The 26197-nt window shown below is 35.0% G+C and overlaps 2 protein-coding genes, 2 non-coding genes and 1 pseudogene across 5 annotated transcripts; 3 read left to right on the plus strand and 2 right to left on the minus strand.

Annotated features, from left to right (window-relative positions):
- Positions 1-728: 728 nt before the first annotated feature.
- Positions 729-7250, minus strand: LOC108213729 (nucleobase-ascorbate transporter 4). 2 transcript variants are annotated; one of them, XM_017385523.2, is made up of 15 exons: positions 7100-7239; positions 6878-7065; positions 6666-6763; positions 6393-6569; positions 6207-6307; positions 6039-6114; positions 5762-5821; positions 5208-5386; positions 4195-4291; positions 3893-3979; positions 3735-3793; positions 3225-3316; positions 2966-3043; positions 2427-2587; positions 729-2310 (listed from the first exon to the last, which is right to left on the minus strand). In XM_017385523.2, exons 2-15 carry the CDS (start codon positions 6975-6977, stop codon positions 2092-2094), a joined length of 1584 nt encoding a protein of 527 aa, XP_017241012.1. In that variant the 5' UTR covers positions 6978-7065; positions 7100-7239; the 3' UTR covers positions 729-2091. The 2 variants fall into 2 exon arrangements, with proteins under 2 accessions (XP_017241012.1, XP_063950093.1); XM_064094023.1 differs by lacking the exon at positions 2966-3043 and having other exon boundaries at positions 6878-7250.
- A 4349-nt stretch (positions 7251-11599) lies between these two features.
- Positions 11600-12272, minus strand: LOC135149766 (uncharacterized; annotated as a pseudogene).
- Positions 12273-20094: 7822 nt separating this feature from the next.
- On the plus strand, positions 20095-22386 carry LOC108209155 (cysteine-rich and transmembrane domain-containing protein WIH2). Its single transcript, XM_017379931.2, has 3 exons — positions 20095-20326; positions 20478-20706; positions 22016-22386. Exons 1-3 carry the CDS (start codon positions 20290-20292, stop codon positions 22059-22061), a joined length of 312 nt encoding a protein of 103 aa, XP_017235420.1. The 5' UTR covers positions 20095-20289; the 3' UTR covers positions 22062-22386.
- An 898-nt stretch (positions 22387-23284) lies between these two features.
- On the plus strand, positions 23285-23356 carry TRNAP-CGG (transfer RNA proline (anticodon CGG)). Its single transcript has one exon. It is a non-coding gene; the product is annotated as a tRNA-Pro (tRNA).
- An 86-nt stretch (positions 23357-23442) lies between these two features.
- Positions 23443-23514, plus strand: TRNAP-UGG (transfer RNA proline (anticodon UGG)). Its single transcript has one exon. It is a non-coding gene; the product is annotated as a tRNA-Pro (tRNA).
- The last annotated feature ends 2683 nt before the right edge of the window (positions 23515-26197 follow it).

A 26197-nucleotide genomic window follows, 5' to 3' on the forward strand; every position in this document is an offset into this window, starting at 1 on the left:
ATTGATGATCTTGTAAAGGTTTTAGCTTTAATATAGACAAGACCTCAATGTCTCATAAGTTCCAGACAAGGAATGAAACAACCTAATTGTTTTGTTTGTCTAATGAAACAAAGTTAGGTGTAAAATTAGCTCAATCATAAAAATGAAATAGATGATGGCAAGTCTTATCAGTGTACAGAGAAGGGGAAAGAAATGCCAAAATTACTGTTGGAATATTTCATATGCATCTTTTTTAGTCTATTATAAGTTTGCAGATCCTGCCTCAGATCTTCCTGACCCAGTGCAACATGCTACTTATTAAATATTGACCTCTTTATCTCATCTGGAAGTATTACTATTCAAATAACCAAAAACATTGTTTACATAGCATTACTGCTCTGATTGCTAAGTTTCAAGTAATCTTGCTTAAAAGCTAGCCTGTTATCAATCATCTCAGTGTCTGCACTTCGGCTGAACAACCATGTCTGTCGGGTGATTTTTAGAATGCTATCTAGATTGGAAAGTGATTTACATCTAACTAAACATGATCGGAAGAAATAAGAAGCGATTCTTAGTGATAAGCAAAAAATGAAGAATGAAATATGCAATTGCTTCATAGCAATCAATGATGCTAGGATAAAATCTATATGAGCATGGGAAGAGACATTTTTGTCCCACCACCCACCACCAAAACAAAGCCTTTCTATCCCTGTAACACACACAAGGGAAGGGTAGGGACTCTGGTGTCCTTGTAATAAATTAACATCATTCATTGTGTAATGCAAAATTTCACCTAGGACTGTTCCCAATTCTCATGACAAGCCTCTTTCTTCTTCTAAAGAAAATGTAAATGGCTTCCTGTCATTACCTTTGAGCCATGCTCCTCTTCTGAATCAGTATATATAAAGCCAATAGAGGCCCACAGTGCATGTGGCACAACACAGAGATGAGTGTTAAAATACATAGTGTAATAGTAGTATGTGTGCTAGGATCTAATCTACCCTCGCGTTCTTTCTGCACCTTTGGATTAAACGGGATCAACTACTAAACGGGCACAAGTCCGGATTTGAACGTAGATAGCCAGATTAGGAATGTGAAAGACGAAGCATATTTCTGCATCTTTCTGGTAGTAATCTATCATATGATCATGCATTACTGTTTCAGAATTTTGAACTCTGAACATAATCCAAGTTCATTTTTTAAGGTAAGCACATATTCATGAACCTCAGAAGCCTTGTACCAGATCTAGAATCTACTCCCCATTAAGGCAGCTAGCTGGCCTTCATAATAGAGTTAAAGTGGCAGTCAGGAAGTAGTCAGGAGGCCATGAAGAAGTACAAGTCACATATGGACCTTATCATGAAGTACAAGTAGCTGTACTGAGCTATAAGAATTGCCCATGATGCATGAAGATAGATACCTTCAAATGGCTTGGAAACTCAGAGAGAATATTGAATAACTAACACTACACCACAGAAAATACTTTTTAAAAGCAGCAATGGATTTATGATGCTGACTACTTTCTGTAATCCAATTTTTATACTCCATGATGGGAACAAATCAGGCAACAAACTGTAAAACTCGATAGCAAAATAATACTTATCTTTAACTGCCTGGAAAATAGACAGTGATTAAATTTAAATTACAAAAAATAAAGAATATCTATACTTGGAGATTACCATCAGTCATGCTTCAAAGTTGTAAATTGTATATACAGATTTACTAAAAACAAGAAAAACAACCCATCCAAACTCAATGATCAGATAATAAAAAAATTGTGATCTGAAGGAATCATCTACTATTTCGTAAGAATCTAGTTTGAGCAGTTTATACTATGGAAAAGAGAATATAGTTACAAAAGCGTGTATGAGCTCTGCGGCTCAAGCTTTTTAAATTCAGTATCAGAGGGTAATTGGTAATCAATAATTGTATAAGAAGACATCGATTTATATCTTTTTTTGTTGTGAATATGTTTTGGTAGAATCATTTCAGTGCTGTACTATGATAGTATACCAATCAAATCTCAGTATGTGCTATGATATATTATAAATTGTTTTACTTTTTTTTTTGTGACTACTCAAGAAGCAACTAGGCAACATACATGTCCATCAGTTAAATCGAAGGAAAATACTTTGAAAGGCCATAAGGGAGTGAATAGAACTCTGCACTTCTGGGATCATCATCGAAGTGCCTGAACTTCCCCCACCAGTGCCTACCACTGTCCTTCCGGGTAGAGCTGTGATTACGACCCAATGTGGAATCCAGAAATAAAGCAATGATAAATGCAACTGTCGCTGGGGATGTGAATACCACTAGCAGCATGTTGTTAAACTGAAAACAATAATATTTTTCCTTTTTTGTAATTTCACGTTATCAATCTATAGAAAATTTGAAACTTAAATATGTCAAAAAGATGGATTCTATAGAAATTTAGATCTTATTCATACCCAGAATGATGGAGTGTTCACAGGACCACGACCTGTGGTGACGACATAGTTATTGAAGTATTGTGGCACAGAAAGACCCATGAAGAGCGATATGCCTAGTATGAACTTTGTTCTATAGCTGTTGAGATTGCAGAATTGCAGCAATCCAAGACCAGCAGATGCTGCAAATTTGTGTGGAAAAAATTAAGAAATATATTTAAAAACTGAACTCCGAAAGAAACTCTAATGGAAATTGAATGAGTTGATTATAGCAGTTGTAAACAAGTGTAGACATAAACACATGAACTAAAACGATACAAATGAACCCAAAACAAAATTTTTTAAGCTAATCTAAATAAAAGCATATTATAGAGCAGAACTATGAACTAGATGCCACAGTATTATTTAAAAATAAGAGTGAACAGGTTTTGTTGGTTTTAGGTAGACTAATCCATCTAGTTTAATAAAAAGATTGAGAAGCACTATTTCTGAAAGTAGCCATAGCTGGAAGTTCCGCAAATTTACATAACAAGTAGATAGCGAAAGACTGAAAGACATACACATATAACCAAATAAGACGCAGTATATTGCTCCAAAGATAGGGAGAGGTATAGAAGCAACAACAGCCCCGAACTTTCCTGGTGAATGACATCAAATAAAATACAATTACTAATAAAACAATATAATTGCAGACAGCTAAAACCTGTATAGCCTTATTTTCGAGCTGAAAAGGAAGTGTTCTGAAGTCTGAACCATGTACCAATATTTAAGTGTTGAAAAACCAGTTCAATATTAGGTACATCTAATGCTCCTACATACCTACTACAGAAAAGAGCAACATGAATATAGCTGAAATTTGAACCACTCTCCGGCTTCCAACTCTTGTCAAAGCCAAAAGACCTGCATTTTCACTAATCAAAGAAGACTACTATAAGAAATGTATGATTGGAAAAGAAATATGCTTGGGGAATGACTACAATCGGATGTTTGCATAAACTCTACTATAAGACGTTAAAAGGAAACAACATTATACACCATTGAGAACTCAAATTGGCAAATAAACAGCAGTATGTTATTTTTCAAATTTTCCTTCCTCAACCAGCCCTCCAAAAGTGTGAAACAAAAATATATAATGAACAATGAAGTTTGAGTATATCTACTTAATTTCAACTTCAGCTAGCTAGATAAGCACAGAGAATCAGATATTTGATTTCCATTATATTATTTATATCACTTAGATGAAAGGTAAATCAAGGTTTGCCAGAAGAATATTTGTCCTAATTAATGACCATAAATGCTCATCTCATTTTACTCAATAGAGTTACTAACACTGATGCTGTCGAGCCACTTGCTGTGCCCCACAAGCCATCCAGAAACATGGCTACTCCCTGATATCAATCGAAAATTGAGGGGAAAAAAAAAAATTCAATTTGGAGTATAGAGAATCCAGGAAACAAGAGAACAAACTATTAAAAATTGCTTCCTACCAGCCAGGCAGCACCGCGGCTGAGAACAGAAGGTGGCGCAGGCGTGGCACTCCCATATCTTGATGCTGCAATAAATGTACCTGTAGACTGTCAAAAGGGACCAAACTTTAAGAGCTTAAAAGGACAAAGTTTTAGTAAACATCTCAACTATAAGAAAGGTATGGGTGCCACTGATTGAAGAACATGAAAATTTTAATCAATAACCTTTTTTTTTTATTACACTGGTGCAAAGAAAGAAGCTTATCTTAAAACAAACAACTTAAGTTTTTTCTTGGGGAACTTGAACTAATGATGGTACAAACCTCTACAAGAGCTACAAAAGCTGCTGCAGACATGATTAAGACATCACTAGCATTTACAGTCGGACGACCCCATTGAAAGGGATATGGAAATCTAATCCTGCATGTTTAGAAGCAACTTAAAATCATATTAGAAATACATGGGAAAGCCTCTAATTGCTATATAGAGTATTAGAGAGGACACTTCTTCCAGATCAATTTGAATAAACAGTACTAGACATCTGCAGATTGATATTTACGGTTAATATGAAGGAATATGTCAACTGCACATGGTTGCTTTGTACAGAGAAGATGATTCATTAATCTAATAGGAATACTAAGGAATTTGAAAGCTATGACAATAAATGACCAATGGGTATTAGGCAATTAGTCATAATCAACACATAACAACTATAAAAAAATATTAGATGGCAGAATAATTACGGAGAAGTCCTGCCATCCTTCTTGAATAATACATGATGAGCTACTATAAATCATGGCATTTAAGATATTCAGCATGAGAAATTTGATATCTAGCTTATACCAGTTATCTCAACCCTTTCCCCTGTCTTGTAAAAATTGCATAATGTTCAAGCATTCCATCCAGAATTTGCATATTACAGGGCTGATGGATCTTCTTAAAGTTTAGATCAAACAAACTTGAACTTTTTAAGATCGAAATATCTAATGACCATTATCTCAAGCTCTCGCGGATTTTTCTTCCAGGAATTACTTTACAAGACATCTTGAAGTCCTATCTCAAGTTACAGGCCTAATAATGTTGGAATACCGTAAGATCTAGCTTGGTCGACTTTCCTTGTAAGCTTAACTAGAAATCAAACTGAAAAAGCTTAACTGAGATCTACTTTTAAAGACATGCATATAGTATTTGTTTTGGCCACATAACCAGACAAACCAATCAGCATGCTAAAACAACAATAAACTCAAATATCATGATATTTACCATCTTTTGATTTTATAAAAAATTTACTACAGGAAAGAAAATGGAAACTTCAACTAGCAGCATCTCCCCTTACCAAGAAGCACCGCCAATAAGCCCAGATCTATCAACACGACAACTGAACTGGGTACTTGGAGATTTATTTTTGTATGCACCAGCAGCTGTTAGAAGGGAGGCATATGCCCACACTAATGCTACAGAGAATAAGATTGCATAGCGATCAAATCGACTTGATTTCCATACGTGAGGAATGTACTGCATATACAAAAGCAGGCCACAATGTCAATCTAATATCAAATGTGCAATCAAAGTGCATGTTAGTTGCTTAGGATATATCCCTAAACGTAAACGATCATCATTTTCATAGTTATTACTTATTGCAGCCAAACTTGGCAAACTATTTAGACCTGATTCCCAATTTTTGTTTAAGAGGTAAATGTCTTCAAGAAAAGAACATTTAAAAAAAATATCATTCCTAACCATCTGATTCTCATCTACACCTGCCTTGGGTAGAGAGAACTGTTAATTAGTCTTTCTCTTAGGTCCGCTAATAATAGACTCCTTTGATATAAGGAAAAAAAATCAAATGGTACAGAGTTGGGAAGAAAAGCAAACAGGATGAAATATCACCTGTGATAAGAGAATTAATATGATTAATTCAGGAAGTCCAACCTCAACACATTGCGCAAGCTACAAGAATCAGGAAAATAAGTTGGTACATGCACGATTTACCTGAATATAATAACAGTTCATACAAAGAATAGCAGTTTGACTAAAAGGGTTCAGAGAACAATACATCCAGCACTAAACAAAAGTTGCTCCATCTGGTTGTGAGTTTGATTTAAATCTGGACAAAACAATGATATATCTGAGACTTTCAACAACATATGATTTTAAGAACTCTTACAAGTGGGAATCCTTGCTGGTATAGTCCAAGTCCGACAAGCGTTACTAGAGGAACTGCAGAAAGAGGGCTCAAGAACCTAATTTATCAAAATAAAGTGAAGTTTAACATTCATTATTGAAATACAGAAGTTGTTAGACTAAATGTGACCTATTTATCTGTCAATCCCACCTCACAACAATTCTCCAGATACCGAGAAAACCAAGTATAGCTGGAAGCAAGGACGCGATGAGCAGAGCCCCTTGTATCCCTCTCATTGTTCTATGAAACCTCTAAAGAGAAGAATGCATACAAAATTAAGCACTGCAATTCAAGATCATGCATAAAAAGAGTAACCAAAATCACGTAAATACTAACATCACGAGGATTGATATATATACTATATCTGTTGGAAAATGCAACCGTAAGGGCTGGAAGGATGAATCTGAAAGAACCCCCTATCACCACTGGAAGCCGTGTTCCGAAAAATGTCTGCAATAGTGTGTTCATTCCAGAGGCAAAGAGTAAACTCTGTACTACTTGAGCCTTCTCCACCTGGCAGATATCAAATTTGTAAGATTTCGAGAAACGAAAAAAAGAATGTGCAAAAATGTACAAATAGTTTTATCAATGTGTCATCAGGGAACCTACATTGCCACCACCCATTAGAGGAACTACAGTTGTGGATATGATTACAGTAGTCCCAAGCATAACAAGATAGTGTTGAAAACCAAGTATAATAGCTTCAGCTGCATCAAATTCGAAACAAAATTATAAATTTTTTGGAAGGGGTCAGGATTGTAGTCTAGGCTAGCCCCCTTAGCTCAGAGAAACGAGGATAAAAAAGAGGTTATGTAACGTACGCCATGAAGGATTACTGTTGAGACAATAATCGACGCCGTGAAGCTGATCTTTAGCCGGATGTGCCACCAATTCATCTACCTTGATCACTGTTATTGTCATCTCTCTCTTTCTCTCTGTCCGTCTCTCTCCCTCTCTCTGTTACTCTCTGTCCCTCTCCCTCTCTCTCTCTCTGTTACTCTCTGTCTCTCTCCCTCTCTCTGTTACTCTCTCTCTCTCTCTCCCTCCCTCTCTCTCGTTGCTGCTAGCTAGTTTCTTGAATTTATATTGCAGGTACAGCAGGTGAAGAAATTTTTAGTGAACTTGCATGCATGTGGATATATATAGAAATATGTAAGCACAAATGGTAGTAGTAGGTTTGGGAATGAGGTGAAGGATGAGAGAAGAAAAAATGGTGGATAAATTAAGGAGACAAGAAAGTATAATGTCGATGTTAGGCAGTGAAGTTGTGACTACCTCTGACTTGCCTTCATTCACTTCTTTCGTGTTTAGCCAAAAGGAATTTTTTTTTTAGTCTCAGAATACTATTGGATAGTCCAAGGAGCGGGTCTTATCTGATTCGACTCTCGCTCACTCCCGATTGAACACGGACATACATTCATCTTCTTTGTTTTAATTCTCGATATCCTAATTGTTAAGTGAGTGTCAATCCAAATCTCAGGTCACGAAGATAAACAAGACTTGTCTTCAATGTAAAGAGTCATAAAACTACACCAACATGAGGCCTTCTGGAAGGAGTCAAAAAATAAATTCGTGTCAGATTTGAGAAAAAATATTGGTAAAACTTTTTGGGATACCTAGCATTTTCCTTTTAGAAAATCTACAAATTCAGTTCCGCTAATTAATTTGTCGTGATAAATCATTTTATTTTACCGGATGCAAAACCAACTTTGATGATGCGAAATACTTGCATAGCTTTGATAACTTTTTGAAAAACTCTTGGTGTGACGATCACGATCATGCACTTATCAAGCTAGCAGCCAAAAATTTGTTGCGACTTAAATGAATTTTACATTTCTGGCACGATAAGAACTTCCATAGAATTTGTTTGAGTGTAGAATTAGGACTTGGCAGGTAAGTATACCCACCCACTTTGAGTTGCACCATACAACTAACAGGCAACAACCTTATCAGAACACTTCTAGAGAACAAGAAATTAATTAACCAGGGACGGAACGAGGATTTAAATGATCCAGGAAAATCTACTGATTTGGAAGAACAACTGATCATTAAAATAAAATTCAGGATTTTTTTCACTGAGCCGGAGTGTCAGAACATCCTCAAGTTCTTATTATTCAGAACATCCGCGGGGACAAGGTACTTCCCTTTATCCCTTACACAACTACAGCCAAGCATCTTCTAGTTGCTTGTAAATGGGTTTTCAAGGTCAAATATAAAGTAGATGGTAGTGTAGAAACATATAAAGCAAGGCTTGTTACTGAAAGGTTCACCCAAATTTTGATTATTTTGAAACATTTGTACGAATAGCCAAGATGAACGCCGTGAAATTGTTAAAGCAGATGTTACCAATGCCTTTCTGCATGGTGATCTTGCACAAGAGGTCCATATGAAGTTACCTCCTGTTTACCTCTTCTTTGACACCTCAGAATTCAGATACTTCAGACCCTTGTGCTTACACTTGCAACTTGCAAGTTGCTCTCCAAGATACAGGTTCTTCATTTCCAATACAGCTCTGAAGATATACAATTCCATTCAGTCTCATGATGACAATAGCTTCTTTTCTCTATCTACTGGTGATAGCTCATTGCAGTCCTTGTGTATGTTGATGAATTCTCATCACTGGAACCAGTTTCCACTCTGCTGCAACATGTTACAGAGTGCCTGTTTGGCAAAGTTTCATAATCAGCTTATTCACACTCTTTGTGTCATGAAGTTATGAGCTTATTCATGTAAAGAAGTTAAGAGCCAATTTTTTGATTTTGAAAATCCTAACTTGTTTGAAAAGAAGTTATGAGCTTATTCTTCTAAAGAAGTTAAGAGCTAATTTGTAAAGAAGTTGAAAATCCTAATTTTTTTAGAGTAATTTACCGTTTGCACCTTAGAAGTTTAGGGGTTTTTTCGATTTGGTCTCAAACAAATTCGATTTTCAATACGCACCTGAATGTTTAAAAAGCGCTTCGAAATGCACCCATTTGATCATCTTCCGTCAAATTGACCGTTAAAGTTAACATATACGGAGTTTGTACTTTGCACCCCACAAGTTTTTTTTTCATGAATATTGTTTATAATAACTAATTACTAATATATTAAAATTTGATTACAAGCTAATCAGTTCCCAACCAAATTCTTGTAAAAAATAGGCAGCACGCTCACGTAGACATGCAATTGAGCGCATGATTAATTTGACTCGTTAAAATGCAGAGATTTTTTTATTTGAAACAACATGAGCTAGTTATTAGAATTATTATATATAATTTATGAATATATTTTATAAATTAATAATACAAAAATATAAACAATTCAATTTTCCAGTTTGATTTTAGTGATAAAAGCGAAATCATAACATCAATTTGTTGGTTAAAATGATTGGATAGTTCAAGCGGTCAGAAGAAACCATGTGTTTCATAAGATCAAGACTTGGAATCCCCTGCTTATAAATTATTTGAATGTCGCATGTTGAGTTGACGGTTTGCCAGTCGAGGCCCAAAAAAGAGAATAGAGGTATTAGAAAGTCGCTTGTTGAGTTGAGGGTTTGCCACTCGAGGCCCAAAAAAGAGAACAGAGGTATTAGAGCATGTGCAGTGCATAAACCCAAGTCCTCTGTCAAATTCTGTATTTTGTGTGCCACATAAGCAGCAGCGGGTTCAACAAAAAAGTTTGTCATATTATTTCAGGAGGTAATTGCATATCGCACCCCCTAACTATCGTTCAAAAATGATATTGTACTCATACTTTGAGAAACTCAACTCGCACTTCTTATCTTTACATTTCAATAACAATACGCACCCCCTCTGTTAAATTCTGTTAACTTTCGTTAATATACACCATCCGTCTCAATTTACATGTCATTTTTACTTTTCAAATAGTCAAATTGACTAATTTTTAACCAACTATTAGAAACTATTTATTTATTATTTTAGGAAATAGTAAGTTAAATATTAAAATAGACTAGATTTACTTTTTGATGATTTTTAAAAAATTTTTGTGATCAATTTTTCTAAAAAAATAATTAAAATTTATATATTCTATCAATATATAAATTTATGTATTATTTATAATAAATATCACATAATATTTATTTTTTATATTTAAAATAGTGTATATTTTAAGTACTTAATACACATATCACTAAAAATTTAAAATATTTAATATGTAAAATCATTTTGAATTGGGGATAGCTTTTTTTTTTGACAATGCAGGCTTATATGCCTTACAACTTAATATCTGTTCTAATAATTTTCGGGGTGAGCCAGAGTCGAACCCGGGTGTCCCGGGTCAACAGAGGATAAACCCACCACTGGGCTATCCAATCGTGCTCTAATATTTAATCATTTTGAATTGAGGATAGCTTAATTAAACAAATATTTTAAAAAAATATTATCAAAAAGTAAATCTAGTCTCTTTTAAATGTAACTTCTATTTCCTAAAATAATACATAAATATTTTCTAATAATTGGTCAAAAATTAGTCAATTTGACTCATCGAAAAGCAAAAGGGACATGTAAATTGAGAGGAGGGAGTATTTTAGCGGAAGTTAACGGAATTTAACGGAAGGGGTACGTATCGTTATTGAAATGTAAAGATAGGGGGTGCGAGTTGAGTTTCCCAAAATATGGGTACAATATCGTTTTTGAACGATAGTTAGGGGGTGCGAGTTGAGTTTCCCAAAATATGGGTACAATATCGTTTTTGAACGATAGTTAGGGGGTGCGATATGCAATTACCTCTTATTCCAATGCAACACCCAACTTCTGTATGTTCTGCATATCCAAGTTTATAATAGAGGAAAGATAAAATATAATTAAAAAATAAAAAAGCAATCAACAGGCAAGAGTTGGCCAAGCCCAAGTAGGCGGGCCTTGACCAACTTTCTAATTTCACTCCAACGCATGTGCAAGGCCTGACTGCTTCTCTCTCTCTCCGCCACATCAGATAGTCGGGCTTGTGTTGCACTTGCTCTTACATACAAAGTTAACCTTACAATTAAAAGTTGATTGTGCCTGTGAGAGCATCCACAGCGACACGGACCAGTTTTTGCTTTTTTAGACCCCACGTATCGTCCACGTAAGAAAAAATGGGTTTAAAAAAAGAAGTGGCCAGGCTACCCCAACGTGCAGCCCATTTCGTGCTTTTCAAAAACATTTTATATTATGTGCAGGTCTTTTTATGTTGATTACTAAACTTAGTTTGGGTAGAATCTGGTAACATAAATTAATTTAATTTATGCAATTTATTAATAAATTAATTTTTCTTTTAAAATCTAAAATAAAATATAAATTATAATGATTAGATTAAACTGATTAAATTTTTAAAATACTATTGGAAAAAAACCTGTAATAAAATGCACCAAATTATTCAAAAACATTAAATAAAAAAACGTTACATGAGAAAATAATAAATTAAACATTACAATATGAAAAAAATCAACGATTATCATGAAATTGAAAGATATGCTCAACCAAATCATTTTGTAGCTGACGTATCCGTTTTTCCCGCATTTGTATACTATTTTGAATATATGTTTCATACGGGACAAAAGGTTCTTAACCTAGGTTGGGTTCCGGTAAGCCGTGTGTTGCATCATCATAAGTTGGTAGTGGACGAAATTCAGTAGCATATGTGTGCCTCTCGTCTTCAACAATCATATTATGTATTATGATGCACGCTCTCATGATTCTCCCAAGATCTGCTCTATCCCAAAAGCGTGTCGGACCATGTACAATTGCGAAACGGGACTGTAACACACCAAATGCTCGTTCAACGTCTTTTCACTGACTTTCTTGATATTTTGAAAATAATTTCCTATTCTCAGTTTGTGGACGTGGTATTGTTTTAACAAATGTTGACCATTCAGGATATATTCCATTAGTTAAGTAATATCCCATATTATAATTGTTTTCATTGATAATGAAATTTATCTCTGGAGCACGACCTTGTAGCACGACCTTGTAGCACATCATCAAATACTGGTGATCGATCTAAAACATTTATGTCATTATTAGACCTAACAATTCCAATAAATGCATGTCAGATCCATAGATCAGATGAAGCAGCCGCTTCCAATATAATTGTTGCAGCTCCTTTGTGACCACTCATGAACATCCCCTTTCATGCTTTTGGACAATTTTTCCATTGCCAGTGCATGCAATCAATACTTCTCATCATACCAGGAAAACCACGAGCCTCACCCATTTGTAATAGGCGTTGCACGTCATTTTAGTTCGGCTGAGCCTCATCATAACACGAATTAAATTCTGAGCACCTTCGTTTATTCTTTGCCACTTTTTTTCATTGTCACAACTCCTCTTTTAATGACACCGGGATTATCTTCTTCACAATATTGATGAATTCGTTCCCGAAATGCTTCAGCTTTTTGATCAGTACCGATAAGTGGATCAATTGATACATTCAACCATGCACTTACAGTATTAAGAGTTTATCTTCAACCCACTTCCACTGACCGGTAATTTCTTGTAAATCTTCGGTTTCCTCACAATCATCATTTAGATCAATAATGTTTTCGTGACCAAAAGTCGGCACTTGCGTTTTCGGAGAATTTTGGATATTGATTGGTGTTTGTTGGGTTTCAAATTGTGGATTTGAAAATGGAGGAAATGGAATTTGATACGAAGAATTTTGAGGATATGAAAATGGAAATTGAGAATTCTGAGAATGTGAAAATTGATATTGAAAATTTGGATTTTGAGAATTAGTAAAATTTTGCGGATTTGGAAAATAGGGACTTGGATATGGAAATGCAAATTGAGGGCTTGGATTTTGAGAATTTGAATTTTGTTGATTTGAATATGGAAGATTATTGGATTCATCTTTTTTTGTAGGATTTTTTTTGTAGAAATAATAAGTGTGAACAAAAAGAAGAGAGAATTGAGTATTTATAATAAAATGTGACCGTTTTAAAATGTTTACGTTCAGATTATAACGTATATAAAACCAACCTGGCAGAGTAACACAGTAGCAGCTTTATCAACTTTCACATTTTAAAACATAAAAATAATAAAGTGGGACGGGACCAAGTTGGAGGGCCTGCCCACTTTCTCTCGATTTACTCCAACGGTAAGTGACCCTCAGTTTTGCATGTGGAGACCACTTCACGCGGCTCGAGACAGAAAATGGACCTCCGCTGTAGCTGCTCTGATGCCCTCATTTTGTCGTCAAATTTAGCACCAGACAAGTATTTGCTAAAAAATTGTAGAAATATTCTGGGCTTTCATTCCCTGCCAACAACAATATAAGCCTCTTGAAAATATCAGTCTCTTTAACTATTATCATTTCCACCATAACCAATTGTTAATGCGATATTTTCACTTCATCCATTTGCTAATCTTGTTACCCGAAAGTTTAGATGAGAACAAAATAAACATATCGTATTAAACAAATATATACTCTGTTTCAAAATATTCATGAAAAAAATTAAACTTGTGGGGTGCAAAGTGTAAACCCCGCATCTATTAACTTTAACGGTCAACTTGACGAAATATGGTCAAAGGGGTGCATATCGAAATGCTTTTTAAAAATTCGGGTGCGTGTTGGAAAAAAAATTGTTTGAGACCAAATCAAAAAAGTGCCTAAACTTCTGGGGTGCAAAGTGTAAATAACTCTTTTTTTATTTACATTTTAAAAAAAAAATGACTTTACAGAATGTATATGATCATGTTATTAGATAGTTTATAATATTTATTATTTCATTAATGGAGTAATTTTTACACCTAATAAGTCGTAAATTTCAGAAATTCCAAACAGATAAAACAAAACTTACACCCTGCTCCCGCGTTTTAAACAAGTGAAGAGGAAGTAAAGTTATCTAATTTTCACTCCTATTCGTACTCCCGAGTTCTTTAAAAGGACGAAAGCAAGTGAAAGTGAGTGCAAATATATCATAGTTTCATTCCAAAACTTTCACTCCAAAAGTGGCATGAAAGTGAAAGCACACTTGCTTTCACTTACATTCACTTGCTTTCTCTCCCAAAAAAACTCGAGAGTAAGGCATTAAATTTTACTTGTAAATAATTTCTCACCTACAAGAAATAAGTACTTTTAAAATAAGCCAAACGGCCCACAATATGTTGGTGCTTGCTTCCCAGCTCAACAATTTAGGCACACTCAAGTAGGGGTGTCAAACAGATAATTCGGATACGGATCTGTATTTGTATCCGAATCCGAATTCGAAAATTTATATAATAATATATCTATCTATATAATATATATATACATATATATATATATATATATATATATATATAGGGTCTTACTCCAGTACAAACTCCTTACTGTACAAACGTACAAACCAGTGATTATGACACTAAAATTTAGTGATTAGCAGATTTTAATTTATCAAATACATACATACATCAATCACCACCACCTCCAATCACCTCCACCACCACCACCCCACCCACCACCACCACTACCACCACTACCACCACCCACCACGACTGCCCAGCGCCACTCTATCTCTCTCTCTCTCTCTCTCCACCATCCACCACCAACCACCACTGCCCAGCGCCTCTCTTTCTATCTCACCACCACCAACCACCACCACCATTGCCAGCGGCTCTCCCTCTCTGGTTGTTTGCTCACCGATTAGTGCTATACACACACACATTCACCACTGCTTTTCTCATCTCCCTCAATCGTGTTTCTAGCACTACCCTCGCGCCGGCGTCGCGGCTGCGCCGGCCACGCTGCACCACCACTCGGCTATGCCGCCCCGTAAGTGCTCTCCTCTCCTTATCTCTCCTCAGACCCCCTAGTAGATTTAGTGATTCTGTTCAATCATTTTGTGATTCTGTTCAAGTCATTTTGTGATTGTTTGTACGTTTGTACACTAAGGAGTTTGTATTTGAGCACTTGCCTATATATATATAGTTAAGTTCAATGGAGTACAAAAAAAATTGGAGTATTGGAGTACAAAGTTTGATAAAATGTAATCTAATCATCTAAATTTCAATTTTTTTTGTTCAATAATATTTGTAAATATTTAACAACCTGCACATTATGTTCTGCAACATAAACATCGTGATCAAATGTTAGAATAATTACTTTTATAAATCATAGGACTCTATGTTCTGCAATATGACTAATAAGCAGAACAATAATCTTAATACTTGTTAAAGTTGAAAGATATTAATGATTAATTGACAATTATGTGCAAGACAACTTATAAATGATAGATTATATCAAAATTTGGATAATCAAAGATATTATATAGGATCAAACTAAAAAATTATGATTTGTACTCCAATATTTTATGTACTCCATAGAACTTAACTCTTTATATATATATAATATTTAAATATCATATATATTTAATTTTGGATTCCGATATAATCGGATACGAATATGTCTGTATCCGTATCTGTATCCGGAATTGTCGGATTCGGATGCGGATAATATCCGCTTTATTTCTGATATGGATAATATCCGTTTTATCTCGGATATGAATGTCGATTTTTCGGACGAATATCATATTTTTCGGACTTTCTTGACTAGCCTCGGCGCCCGGATATCTTGGAATCGACAAGTCACGTGACTACTCGAAAAAAGTCATCAAGTCGTGATACACAAACAGATATGATAAATAGTATTATATATAAAATAAAAAGTAATAGACAATAAGTTCAAATACCAAAAGTCAAGCATCCTTAAGCAAATAAAAACATAATAGATTAGTGAAATAAACTAATCAAACATGAAGTCATGGAAATCTTCATCTCCTTCTTGAGTATTCTTCGAGGATGGATCGGGAGGTACACTATAGTCATCTTCCACATCCTCATCAGCATCAGGAATATGGTCCTGATCCGCCCCCCCTCCCCCCCAAAATCCATCATTATCATCATCATGTAGGGTCGAACCAATGCTATGTCGAATGTATGTACGCACATCACTAACTGAACCATCTTTAACTTTTCTTGGAAAGGTGCTTCTGTCGAGTCCTTGTGAGGCACCCGATGCGATATCTACTGCACTCCAAAACCTATCTTGAACATCATTCATCTAATCATTAGTCCACTCCAAGTTTTCAAATATGAGTGGATCATATATTTCTCCAAGTTCACAAATCTTTTTGAATCATGAATCTATCTTTTAATTGTATTAAACATACATCAAATCATCTAAACGTTTGCCAATAGACTCCAACATTATCTCGTAGCTCCTAGAATTTGCGGCATTAAAAGGAATACCATTCTCGGAGAAGAAATCAACAATGTTCTTAAAAACCCTTTCTTTCTCTTCTTTTGTTCTTAGCTTGCTTTCCAAAATTGTTTGACTAGGACCATTCATATGCCTCCCTTCAATTACTTGTTCCGGTGTCCTAATCATTGAAGCAACCGACTTGCTACTAGCTCGTGATTTTTTGAAGTAAAATGGGGAGGCAACACCCTTACCTTTGCTTTTTTGCATTTGATTTTGAACTACCAATTGTATTAGAGGCTGATGTGGATGGTATCCCTCCAACATCTTCGTCGTAGTCCTCCTACTCTTGCTGCACAAATTTAGATTTCTTCTTGCTCTTCACATAATCATACATCTCCTTCGCAATCTTTTTTGTTATTTTTTGACATTTAACGGTATCCCTAAATACACCCATCTAATGTTGCTTAAATCTATTAATAGTATCCGGATACGGGAAATATGCAAACTTCAAACCGGGATCATTCGACTTTTTTTTATCTTTAGCCAATTCTCTACTTGTTTGTTCATCTTCATTTTCCATTTAATTTTCAGCTTAAAACATGTATAAGGAATTACAATTATTGCAGGTTGAAATTACAATCGTGGTTATGAATATCCCGCAGAGTCTGTAACTGTGACAGTCCGAGAATCCGGGGGTCTGGATTCTGACGTCACTACACAAAATCATTTTAAAACACTTTTGAAAACCTGTATTTTTGAAAAGGTAATAAAAATCAAAGGATTTAAAACTTGAAAACTTTAGTAAAAGATTTTAAAGAACACACTTTAACCCCCTAAAAACAGGATCGCATCCAGGTTACAGTATTGAAATTAGAATCAACCACTATCAATAAACAATATCATAATCTTGACAGAATAATCAGAGCATGCAATATATATATGAGGAAGGATTTAGGAAAACTTGCCTTAAATCCGACTCCACACATAGCTTAATCTTATCTTTCCATCTCACAATCTATGCATATCATAACCTCCCGACCATCTCTGTATATACTCTATTCGTAATACGACTTCGTCTCTTCGATTCATTTCTCATTCGCTTTGCATCATCGTTTGACCTTTTGAATGTCTTCGATCGTATACGTCTCGTCCAAATCCTGTTGAATCTGCACACAAACGAATGATTAAACTTGATTCTACGCGTCGAGAGCTTCGTTCTGACTATTTATACGCCTCCATCGGATTCCAATAACGCCTTCAAATCCTCGTTTGAGTGTGAAGAACACGAAGAACACCCGTTCGTTTTCTCTCAGTATTCGTGCAGAGAAACCGGTGAAAATGATTATACGCGCGAAATAAACTGGTAAGGGATATTTATAGAGGAAGATAAGAGAATATTCCTTGAATATGCTTTGGAATATTCCTGGAATATGCTTCACGCATTACGAGACAACCAGATAATTATTAACTTTAAGAATATTAGCAAAATCATACCGGACCATTTACGGGGCAAACCGTACTCCAGATTGAAAAAGTTAAAACACGAGAAATGCTCAGAATGTCCCAAATAGCCTAATGGCGAAATTTCCCGAACGCCCACGGGTTTAAAATGCTAAATAACTATTTTAATATAAATAATAATTAAACAAAAATTAAATTCACAAATCGACTATAAAATCACGTAGCAATCCAAAAATCGATATGAACATATCTAAATAAACTATATTTTATCCTGATCATATAGAAATTGAAATATCTCAAATCCGAACATATGAGCAGTCAATTCAATAAACCAGATAACACAAATCTCACAACAATTTATATAAATATCACATACTATTCATAAATTATCAGGAAAATACCCAAATGTTCCATATTTTATTCTGAAAATATAAAAATTGAAAACTCGTGATTGCAACATATATAAGCAATCAAAATGGAAAACTAGTTATCATATAATTTACCAAATATTCATATAATATTCAGAAATAACCATAACTAAGTACGCGACCATTACACACGTATCACTTAATCAAGTAATACATTTATTCACATATTAACCATCTAACTTTTGCATGACAAATCTTTGTATTTTCAGAAATAATATTTGAAATGAGTTTTTGAAAGAACATTCATATATCCATATATAAATTATTTGAAAATATCTAAATAACATATGACTCATTCTGATAATATCAATAATTAAACATACAGTTCTGGCATGTATAAATAACAATTACAGAAAATCCATTTACACCAAAATTCATGCAATATTCACATTTACTTATTATAACTAATTAAACTCGCAATTCACATGCAACACTTAGCCATGTAACAATTATACTCACATAGCAATCTTTTAAATCTTTAAAATCAATTATATGAAATATAGTTTGAAAAGACGACCCTGTGTCAATAATACAATAACCCGGAATTCAAATATGAAATTTTGAAAACACGTTAGACTGGAATGAAATATTAAACTTTATTCCTTTCTTTCTAAGAAAAATACTTTTATAAAAATAGACGAATTTTGAAAAATCCGGGTCGCTAAAATATACGAAATCACAGAAGAAGAATGCATAATCTGTTTAAACCTTATAATTCACGTCACAATTATACTCATACTACAAAGACCCTTCAACTCATCAGAAAAAAATCAATTAAAACCAATAATAATATTCAAAAACTTATTTCTATATTAATAAACTAATTCTGAAAATCTGGGATGTTACAGTAACTGCAGTTTTCGGGCTTTGTTTACGGAATTTGAATGCTTTGTACTCTACGGATATGTATACTATATATGTCCATACAGCCTGCGGTATATTTTTTTGTTAAATATAATACATTTTAGATTCGAGACGTGTCATTGATGATAGCCGCAGGATGGAAAGCAATCCAACGGCTCTAACAATGTACTCCAAATACTCCGTTTTAAAACTACTCCATAGAACTTAACACACTCTCTCTCTAGTGGACGGGGATGGATCCTAGTGGGAAGGGGTGGGGGTAAAGTATTGGCTCTTCAACTTGTGTGGAGCCCCTCTAGATCCTGTCCCAAACCTTAGTGAGGTTTTAATGGGCCTAAAGTGGATTATGTGGTGTCTGACGTGACCCCGGGTGGGTGAAGATATTTAGGCTGAGTGATGACATGATCTTGAGGGGTGTATCGATTGAAATTAATAAATTGTTTTTATCTATGATTTAATGGATTGTATGTGATTTTGATTTTGTGCGGATTATTGATAAAATGTCGTCGAGTTGATATAGATTCTTTAGGAATTAAGCACAATGCTTCAAAATCTCATGGATTTTGACGAATTTTAGAAAACTTAAAATACACTAAAAAATACCACAAAATCTATCATTTCATGAAGTCCAAAAAAATCCATCAGCATCTGAATACCATTGGATTTTAATGGATTTTAAACAATGCCAATTGAATGCCGTCAGATTTTAAAATATAATATAAAATCCTGATTGAATACCACAATATTTGTAGCATAATTTGAAATCTCAATTTAATATTCCAAGATTTTAATGAATTTTAAACAATCACAATTGAATATCCTCAGATTTCATGAATGAAATGAATGAGAACATTCTTTAAAATCGCAATCGAATACCCCTACTTTCTCTTATTCGTAGTTTATATCTGAGGTGATCCGATCCAAAATAATACTTTATGAATGATGTAAAGTGATTTGAAACTGATATATATCACCGGATCCATTCTTAAACATAAAAAATTAAAAACTGATCCGCCAAATATACTCTTGACCATAAAAAATAAGCCAAAATTAACCATGTTACATTTATGGAAAATCCAGAAAATAAAACTAGTAGTAATAAATTTGGTACCCCTTTCCCGTAAAAGAGTTGAAAACGAGAATGTGCTACGCAATTCACAAAAATAACACCCTGCTGAGTTGGATACAACTACATTCTTTATCTATTCTTGCGCACCCTACTAAAGCATAAACCACCCCAACCCCCGTTATATACACACACAAATATTTCTCACAACCCTTTGAGAACCAACAAAACCCACCTAATATCTTCCAAGAAAATCATGAGTTACCCTCCTGTTGGCAATCCTCCTCCTCAAGGTACCATCTTTTTCAATTCTTGCTTATGTATTGGATCTGGGTTTTCTTGATTTTGAGTTTTTTTGTTGAAATTGATTCGATTTCTTGTGATTCGGGTGATTAATTGTAATGGGTATTGTTTGAATTTTGATATATGTCAATGTGTTTGTAGGTTATCCTCCACAAGATCAGGCTAAAGATGCGTATCCACCACAGGGGTATCCTCCACAGGGGTACCCTCCACAAGGATACCCTCAACCAGGGTATCCACCACAGGGGTATCCTCAAGGAGGGTATCCTCCTCAGGGCTATCCCCAGCAATACCCACCACCTCAGTATGCTCCCCCACCTACTCACCAGCAGCAGCAGCAGAATTCCAGCAGTGGGTGCTTGGAAGGATGGTACTTTTCGAGATTCTTTACACTCCTTTATTAATGTCTGTGTTTATGAATGCATGATGAGTGATCTGATCTGATCTTGGTTGTGGGCAATTTAGCTCACTGAAGAACTCGATTGTTGATGATAGCAATTTTTGATTTGTGTTATTTTTGCGTAATTAGTGATGTGCATTGGTTTACATGTTGGATTTCAATTATTGTTTTAATGGCATATTGTGTGGATAGTGCCATAGTGGAATCTTGGTTATTTTGTGCTCAGATGTGCTTTTGTGGTCTTTACGACAACTACTTTATTGTGTACAGTAGTTTATTTTAGTTGAAACGCTGTGTTAGTATGTATTAATTATATACTGAGTGGGTGTGGACTATGAGGTGTTGAAGTCTTCTAGATGTTGACTGCTGTCTCATTGTTTTGCCTTGAGTTTTCATGGATTTTGATTAATATTCTAATATTGTACATTGTTGATAATTTTATTGACGTGTCATGTGATTTGTTTATGTTATGTTCATCTCTGCTCTTAAGGGGTTGCACACAATTTATCCTCCATATCTAAGACTCTAAAAGGGAGATATACGCAGAGGAATTGTGCATGTTTGATTTGTTTTGGTTTTTTTGTTTTCCCTAAAAGTGGGTTTTCCTGACACTAGCTATATGAAAAACGCTCACTTGCATAGCCCAAAGATTTAGAGCTCACTTTGGTCTTTTTTGATGATACATATACATGTATTTTGACTAAGAATAGGTCTCATGTACTTATAAATTTATAACTAGAATGCAAATAGTATGTTGGAATATCTGCTCCTTTTATCTGATATTATTACTGCAATAGTACCTTGTACTTTTAACTTTCAAGATGTTATAGTATGAAGAGCTTAAATAAGATTGTCAATGTGGTTTTTTAGATTTTACACAAGTGTCGGTGTTTTTATAGTCTCAAGCTTACACTTCACTCTAGATTATTTATAATTAAAGTGTTGTCTTTTCAGATATTTGCATATATAGAAGCCAGTTCACTTTAACTTGTTTGTATAAATTGAGTTAAACTATAATTTTACTTTGGTATAGACAACATCTTATTGTCAATGTGTTAAATAATGTATATCTGATTTAAACCTTTATAAAAATATATTGTTTCATTTCTTGTAAATTGTTTTATGCCACAGTTAAAGCATCTTTAATGATTTGGACCATTGCCTTGTGAACTAAAGGTTCATTGCAAGGATCTTTTGGAATTTAATAGTTGTATTCGCATATGCCATTATATGAAGCTTTGATGTTCTGTTCTAATTAACCTAATAAACTATTATGCAGTTTGGCTGCACTTTGCTGTTGCTGTCTCCTCGATGCTTGCTTTTGATGGGAATCTGCAGTGGGCAAGCTTTAATTGATCGGAAAATTTGTTCGTGTGGCAGTGGCCTCTCTGTCTTGATCTTTATCTTGATAAATAATTTGGACTTAGATTTCAAAAATGTATCTCGGTGATATAATTCGTATGTTGGTACCTGCTTTCAGTTTGAGTTGTCTCTCCCTTGGATTGATATAGATTTGTAAATGATCAAAGGTTACTTTTTTTAATATGGAAGTGCACTTGCTGCAATTTCTATATTCCTATTGTTGAGTGTTTGATTTTAAGAATGTTGATCGATCGATGCTTCTTCTAAAGAAAGTTTTTTTTTTTAGGTTACTCTTCTTTTCTTGACAACAATTTTTTTCCAAAACAGATCCTTGCTACGGTTGTGCCAAGGCTACAAGACTTGTGCTTTGTTTGTTATTTTTAACGACTAATATATGAAACGAATATTGGCTAGCTTAATATCAAGCGGATCTCTGCTTAGCTTTAGGCTTTTGTTTTAGCCTTCTTGATACCTTTGTGCTAAATGGAGCATTGAGCTCTTGAAAGCTTTGTTCTTAGTTTTTGGCTTCATCTTGAAACCAAGTGCTGAGGAATATTATGAATGGGCCAAGTCTGTTGAGATATGTTTGCTTGATGGAGTAGATAGCATGTTCAGTGATGTGAACTAATGGAGTTGAAGCTGGTGGTGACAGTGACTCAATGTCAAGAATGTTTGTAACAGTTGGAACGTTTGAGAATTTATCAAATGCTGGGTTGTAACTTGTAATGGCTTGATATTGCTGCCTCCTTATAAGTCAAAATTTTATAGCAATTGTTCAAATGTTTACTTTTATACTTGTTCCGATCTGATCCCACGAGTGAATTGAAAGTTGAAAGTTGGATTTCGCCTCTATGTTTCTGAGGGTTGAAAGATTTTGTGTGATGAGATTATGTTTCTGAGGGTTGAAAGATTTTGTGTGATGAGATTTAGGCATTTGGTTTTAGCCTCAATCGAACTCGGGACATCAACGTTCTAGTATTTACATACAGATACTGAAGAAAGAACACACACTTTGGCTTTAATTTGATGTTGTAAGAAAAACGTAAAGTTTCTGAACTATCTGCGTCATAGAGAAATGCAGCAGCAGTACTGATCAGAAGAAGGTTTCCGCGAGGAGAGTCAACCAAACCAGACGGATTACCTAATTGCAAATATGTACTAGTTGAGAAAATTACTCTCAAGAACTGGGCATTTGGTCTAGTGGTATGATTCTCGCTTCGGGTGCGAGAGGTCCCGAGTTCGATTCTCGGAATGCCCCATAATTTCTTCTTTTGGCACAAATTTTAGACGTATAACTCATAAAAGTATTAGAATAAAATTCGTCATAACAAAACTTTGAACATCGGGCATTTGGTCTAGTGGTATGATTCTCGCTTTGGGTGCGAGAGGTCCCGAGTTCGATTCTCGGAATGCCCCACTGACATATACAGATATTCTTTTTGTTCATGCCTTCTTTGGCTGTTAGTTTAGAATTCTGTTCATGCCTTTGCTGTTGGTTTAGAACTCTGTTGGGGGCATTTGGTCTAGTCGTATAAATTAAACTAAATGATTCACTTGTCATTGCTTGAGATGATACTTGCATGATTGCATCTATGAGGAAACTATCTCTAAGCCGCACACACAATTTAGAAACAACAAAGTTTTTTTTTTTTTTTTGACGAAATGCGAAGAATTTAATAAATAACTGAAACCCAGCCGAGACAAACCCTCGAACTGTCAATTACAACCTGATTAAGAAACAAAAAACGAGCTAAACATATAGCCGCTTTGTTTTCAGATCGTTTAACAAGTAGAATATTTAAATTCTTTGAACCAATAAGAATTACAATCAAATCTCGAACAATCCAACCTACATCAGTTGTGAACATAGTAGCATCACAATCGACCTTCACATAAGCAGCAGCATCTGTAGCCCAATGTTCAGAATTATCAGTTACATCCACTGATATTGGATCAAAAAATGACCCCAAAACATGAACAATATTATGTCGTGAAAGGTGAGCTCTTGCGATATTTACCACCATGCCATATTTGATACAAGCCATACGGATCACCCAAAATATCATGTAACACCTTCTTGAAAACGTTACCGAAACCCATAACAAGACACACAAAAACATCAAAACAAACACAAACATCCCAAAAAGATGGGCACAACCTTGATGACAAGGTACTCAACAAGAACTCACCCAAAAGGATTAGATCTTGGTTTTATTGAAAAAACTGATAAATATAAGAGAAGATGGAAGATCGAAGATGATTAATCAGAAAGAGGGATGAAGGATGAAGAGCGGAGAAGTGGCGGCTAGAATTTTGGAAGTCGACTCTCAAAACTGCAAACCCTTATTTTTTTATTGAAGTTTTCTTTTTAGAAACAACAAAGTTTAATCTTCTCAAAACGCAGTTGCATACAAGGTAGAATAATACTAGAGTTTACTCGAAGACATGCACAGATGCACTACATCTACATGCTTATTTTGACGATAGTCTTGTATTGCATATTATATAACGAATAAAACTTCAGTGAAGCATTCATTCCTCAGCTTGCAGTTTATTGAGAGAAGGATTAGTTGTGTAGTTTCCCTCAGCTGGATCCTCTTGCGGCGGATAAAGAAAAGGCTTAGGAGGCATTACCAATTGTTCCATAGCTAGGCTTCATTGGTATACACAGTGCTCCCATAATCATTTTCTTCACCAACTTCTTTTTTTCCTCCGTTGCATCTTCAATCTCAAGCTCTTTTCCTTCACTGAATTGGTCGTATACCCAAGACGGGAAGTGAACTTGGCTAAACTGATCACCAAATGGATTCAAAATTTTCCTTCGGCCAGCCATTTCCATTAGCAACATTCCAAAACTATAAACATCTGCTCTGTACGAAATCCCTCCAATGCTTTTGCAGAACATCTCAGGAGCCATGTATGTAGCCCATTGTTCCTCTTGCTGTAGTGAGTCACAGTGTTGTCATCAGTGTCGTATGATTTTGCAAGTCCAAAATCGGAAATGACTGGATTGAAATTCCCCCAGTTTATCTCTAAAATTATTGGTGATCTTAATATCTGAGTACGCATGCCTTATAGGCATCAAGTCGTTTCGTGCTTGCAGAAAATCCTCAATGGTGTCATACATCGGCAGATGCCTTTTCCTAGCTCTATAAACCAACAAAGCGAGCAAAATTGGTATCCCTAACAAAAATCTTGCAGCAAAAATATTCCTGCAATTTTTACAGATTATTTTGAGAGTTAAAAAAAAAACAGATGATTCAAGTTGGCAATACTAAAAATGCTTTTCAAATTGAATTTTTTTTTATCTCTTCTTCACCTGCAGTGGTCAGTAACAATTGCACAATCTAATATGTTCTCCATGGTGCAATGTCTGTGGCCACTGAATCTTTATTTGAATCATGTATGACAGACAGCAGTTACATGTAATCCGTAAAACTTTGAGTTGAAAAAAGAAAAACAAGAAATGAAAGAGAGGTGTCTTACCATATACTTGGGTCCGGGTGCCTGTTAGCAACATGAAGAAAAACAGAGTTAACAAACACATAAAGATGCCACTTCCAATGTCTAGGTTTAATTAAGCGAAAACTGGAAAACTCACTTTTCAATGTCTCGGCTATGACATTCAAATCATGGCCAGCGCCTACATAGGTCATGAATATCTCAGTTAGAATACTTTTTTGTAAGGCATTCATATAAGCACAAGAAAAGTAGTAGAAGAACAGACTTGTTAAAAGTCTCCTGCTCATCGCCTTGGTATTAAAAACGACAACTGAGACCAAAAATCTTATGTTTAACTCTCATGAAATTGAAAAATGGTATGAGCTCAGATGCAGGGGTTGCATTCCTGTGGATGAAGAGGGGGTTTGCAGGCCCAGCTACTATAATGAATCCTTGCAAATAGGAATATGATGTTTATTCAGAATTTTATTTGATGTCTGGTACTGCACGGAGCTCTTAATAATATTTGTAAAGAAACTACACATTGTCGGACTTGCTTCAAGTATTGTCCAAGTTATGTTCCAGGGGCGAGAGCGCTGATAATTTTATGTACCACGAATCACTAATATCTGGTATTGGTTAGGCACACAAACATCAT

Source organism: Daucus carota, chromosome 1, assembly GCF_001625215.2.
Source record: "Daucus carota subsp. sativus chromosome 1, DH1 v3.0, whole genome shotgun sequence".
Lineage (NCBI taxonomy): Eukaryota > Viridiplantae > Streptophyta > Magnoliopsida > Apiales > Apiaceae > Daucus > Daucus carota.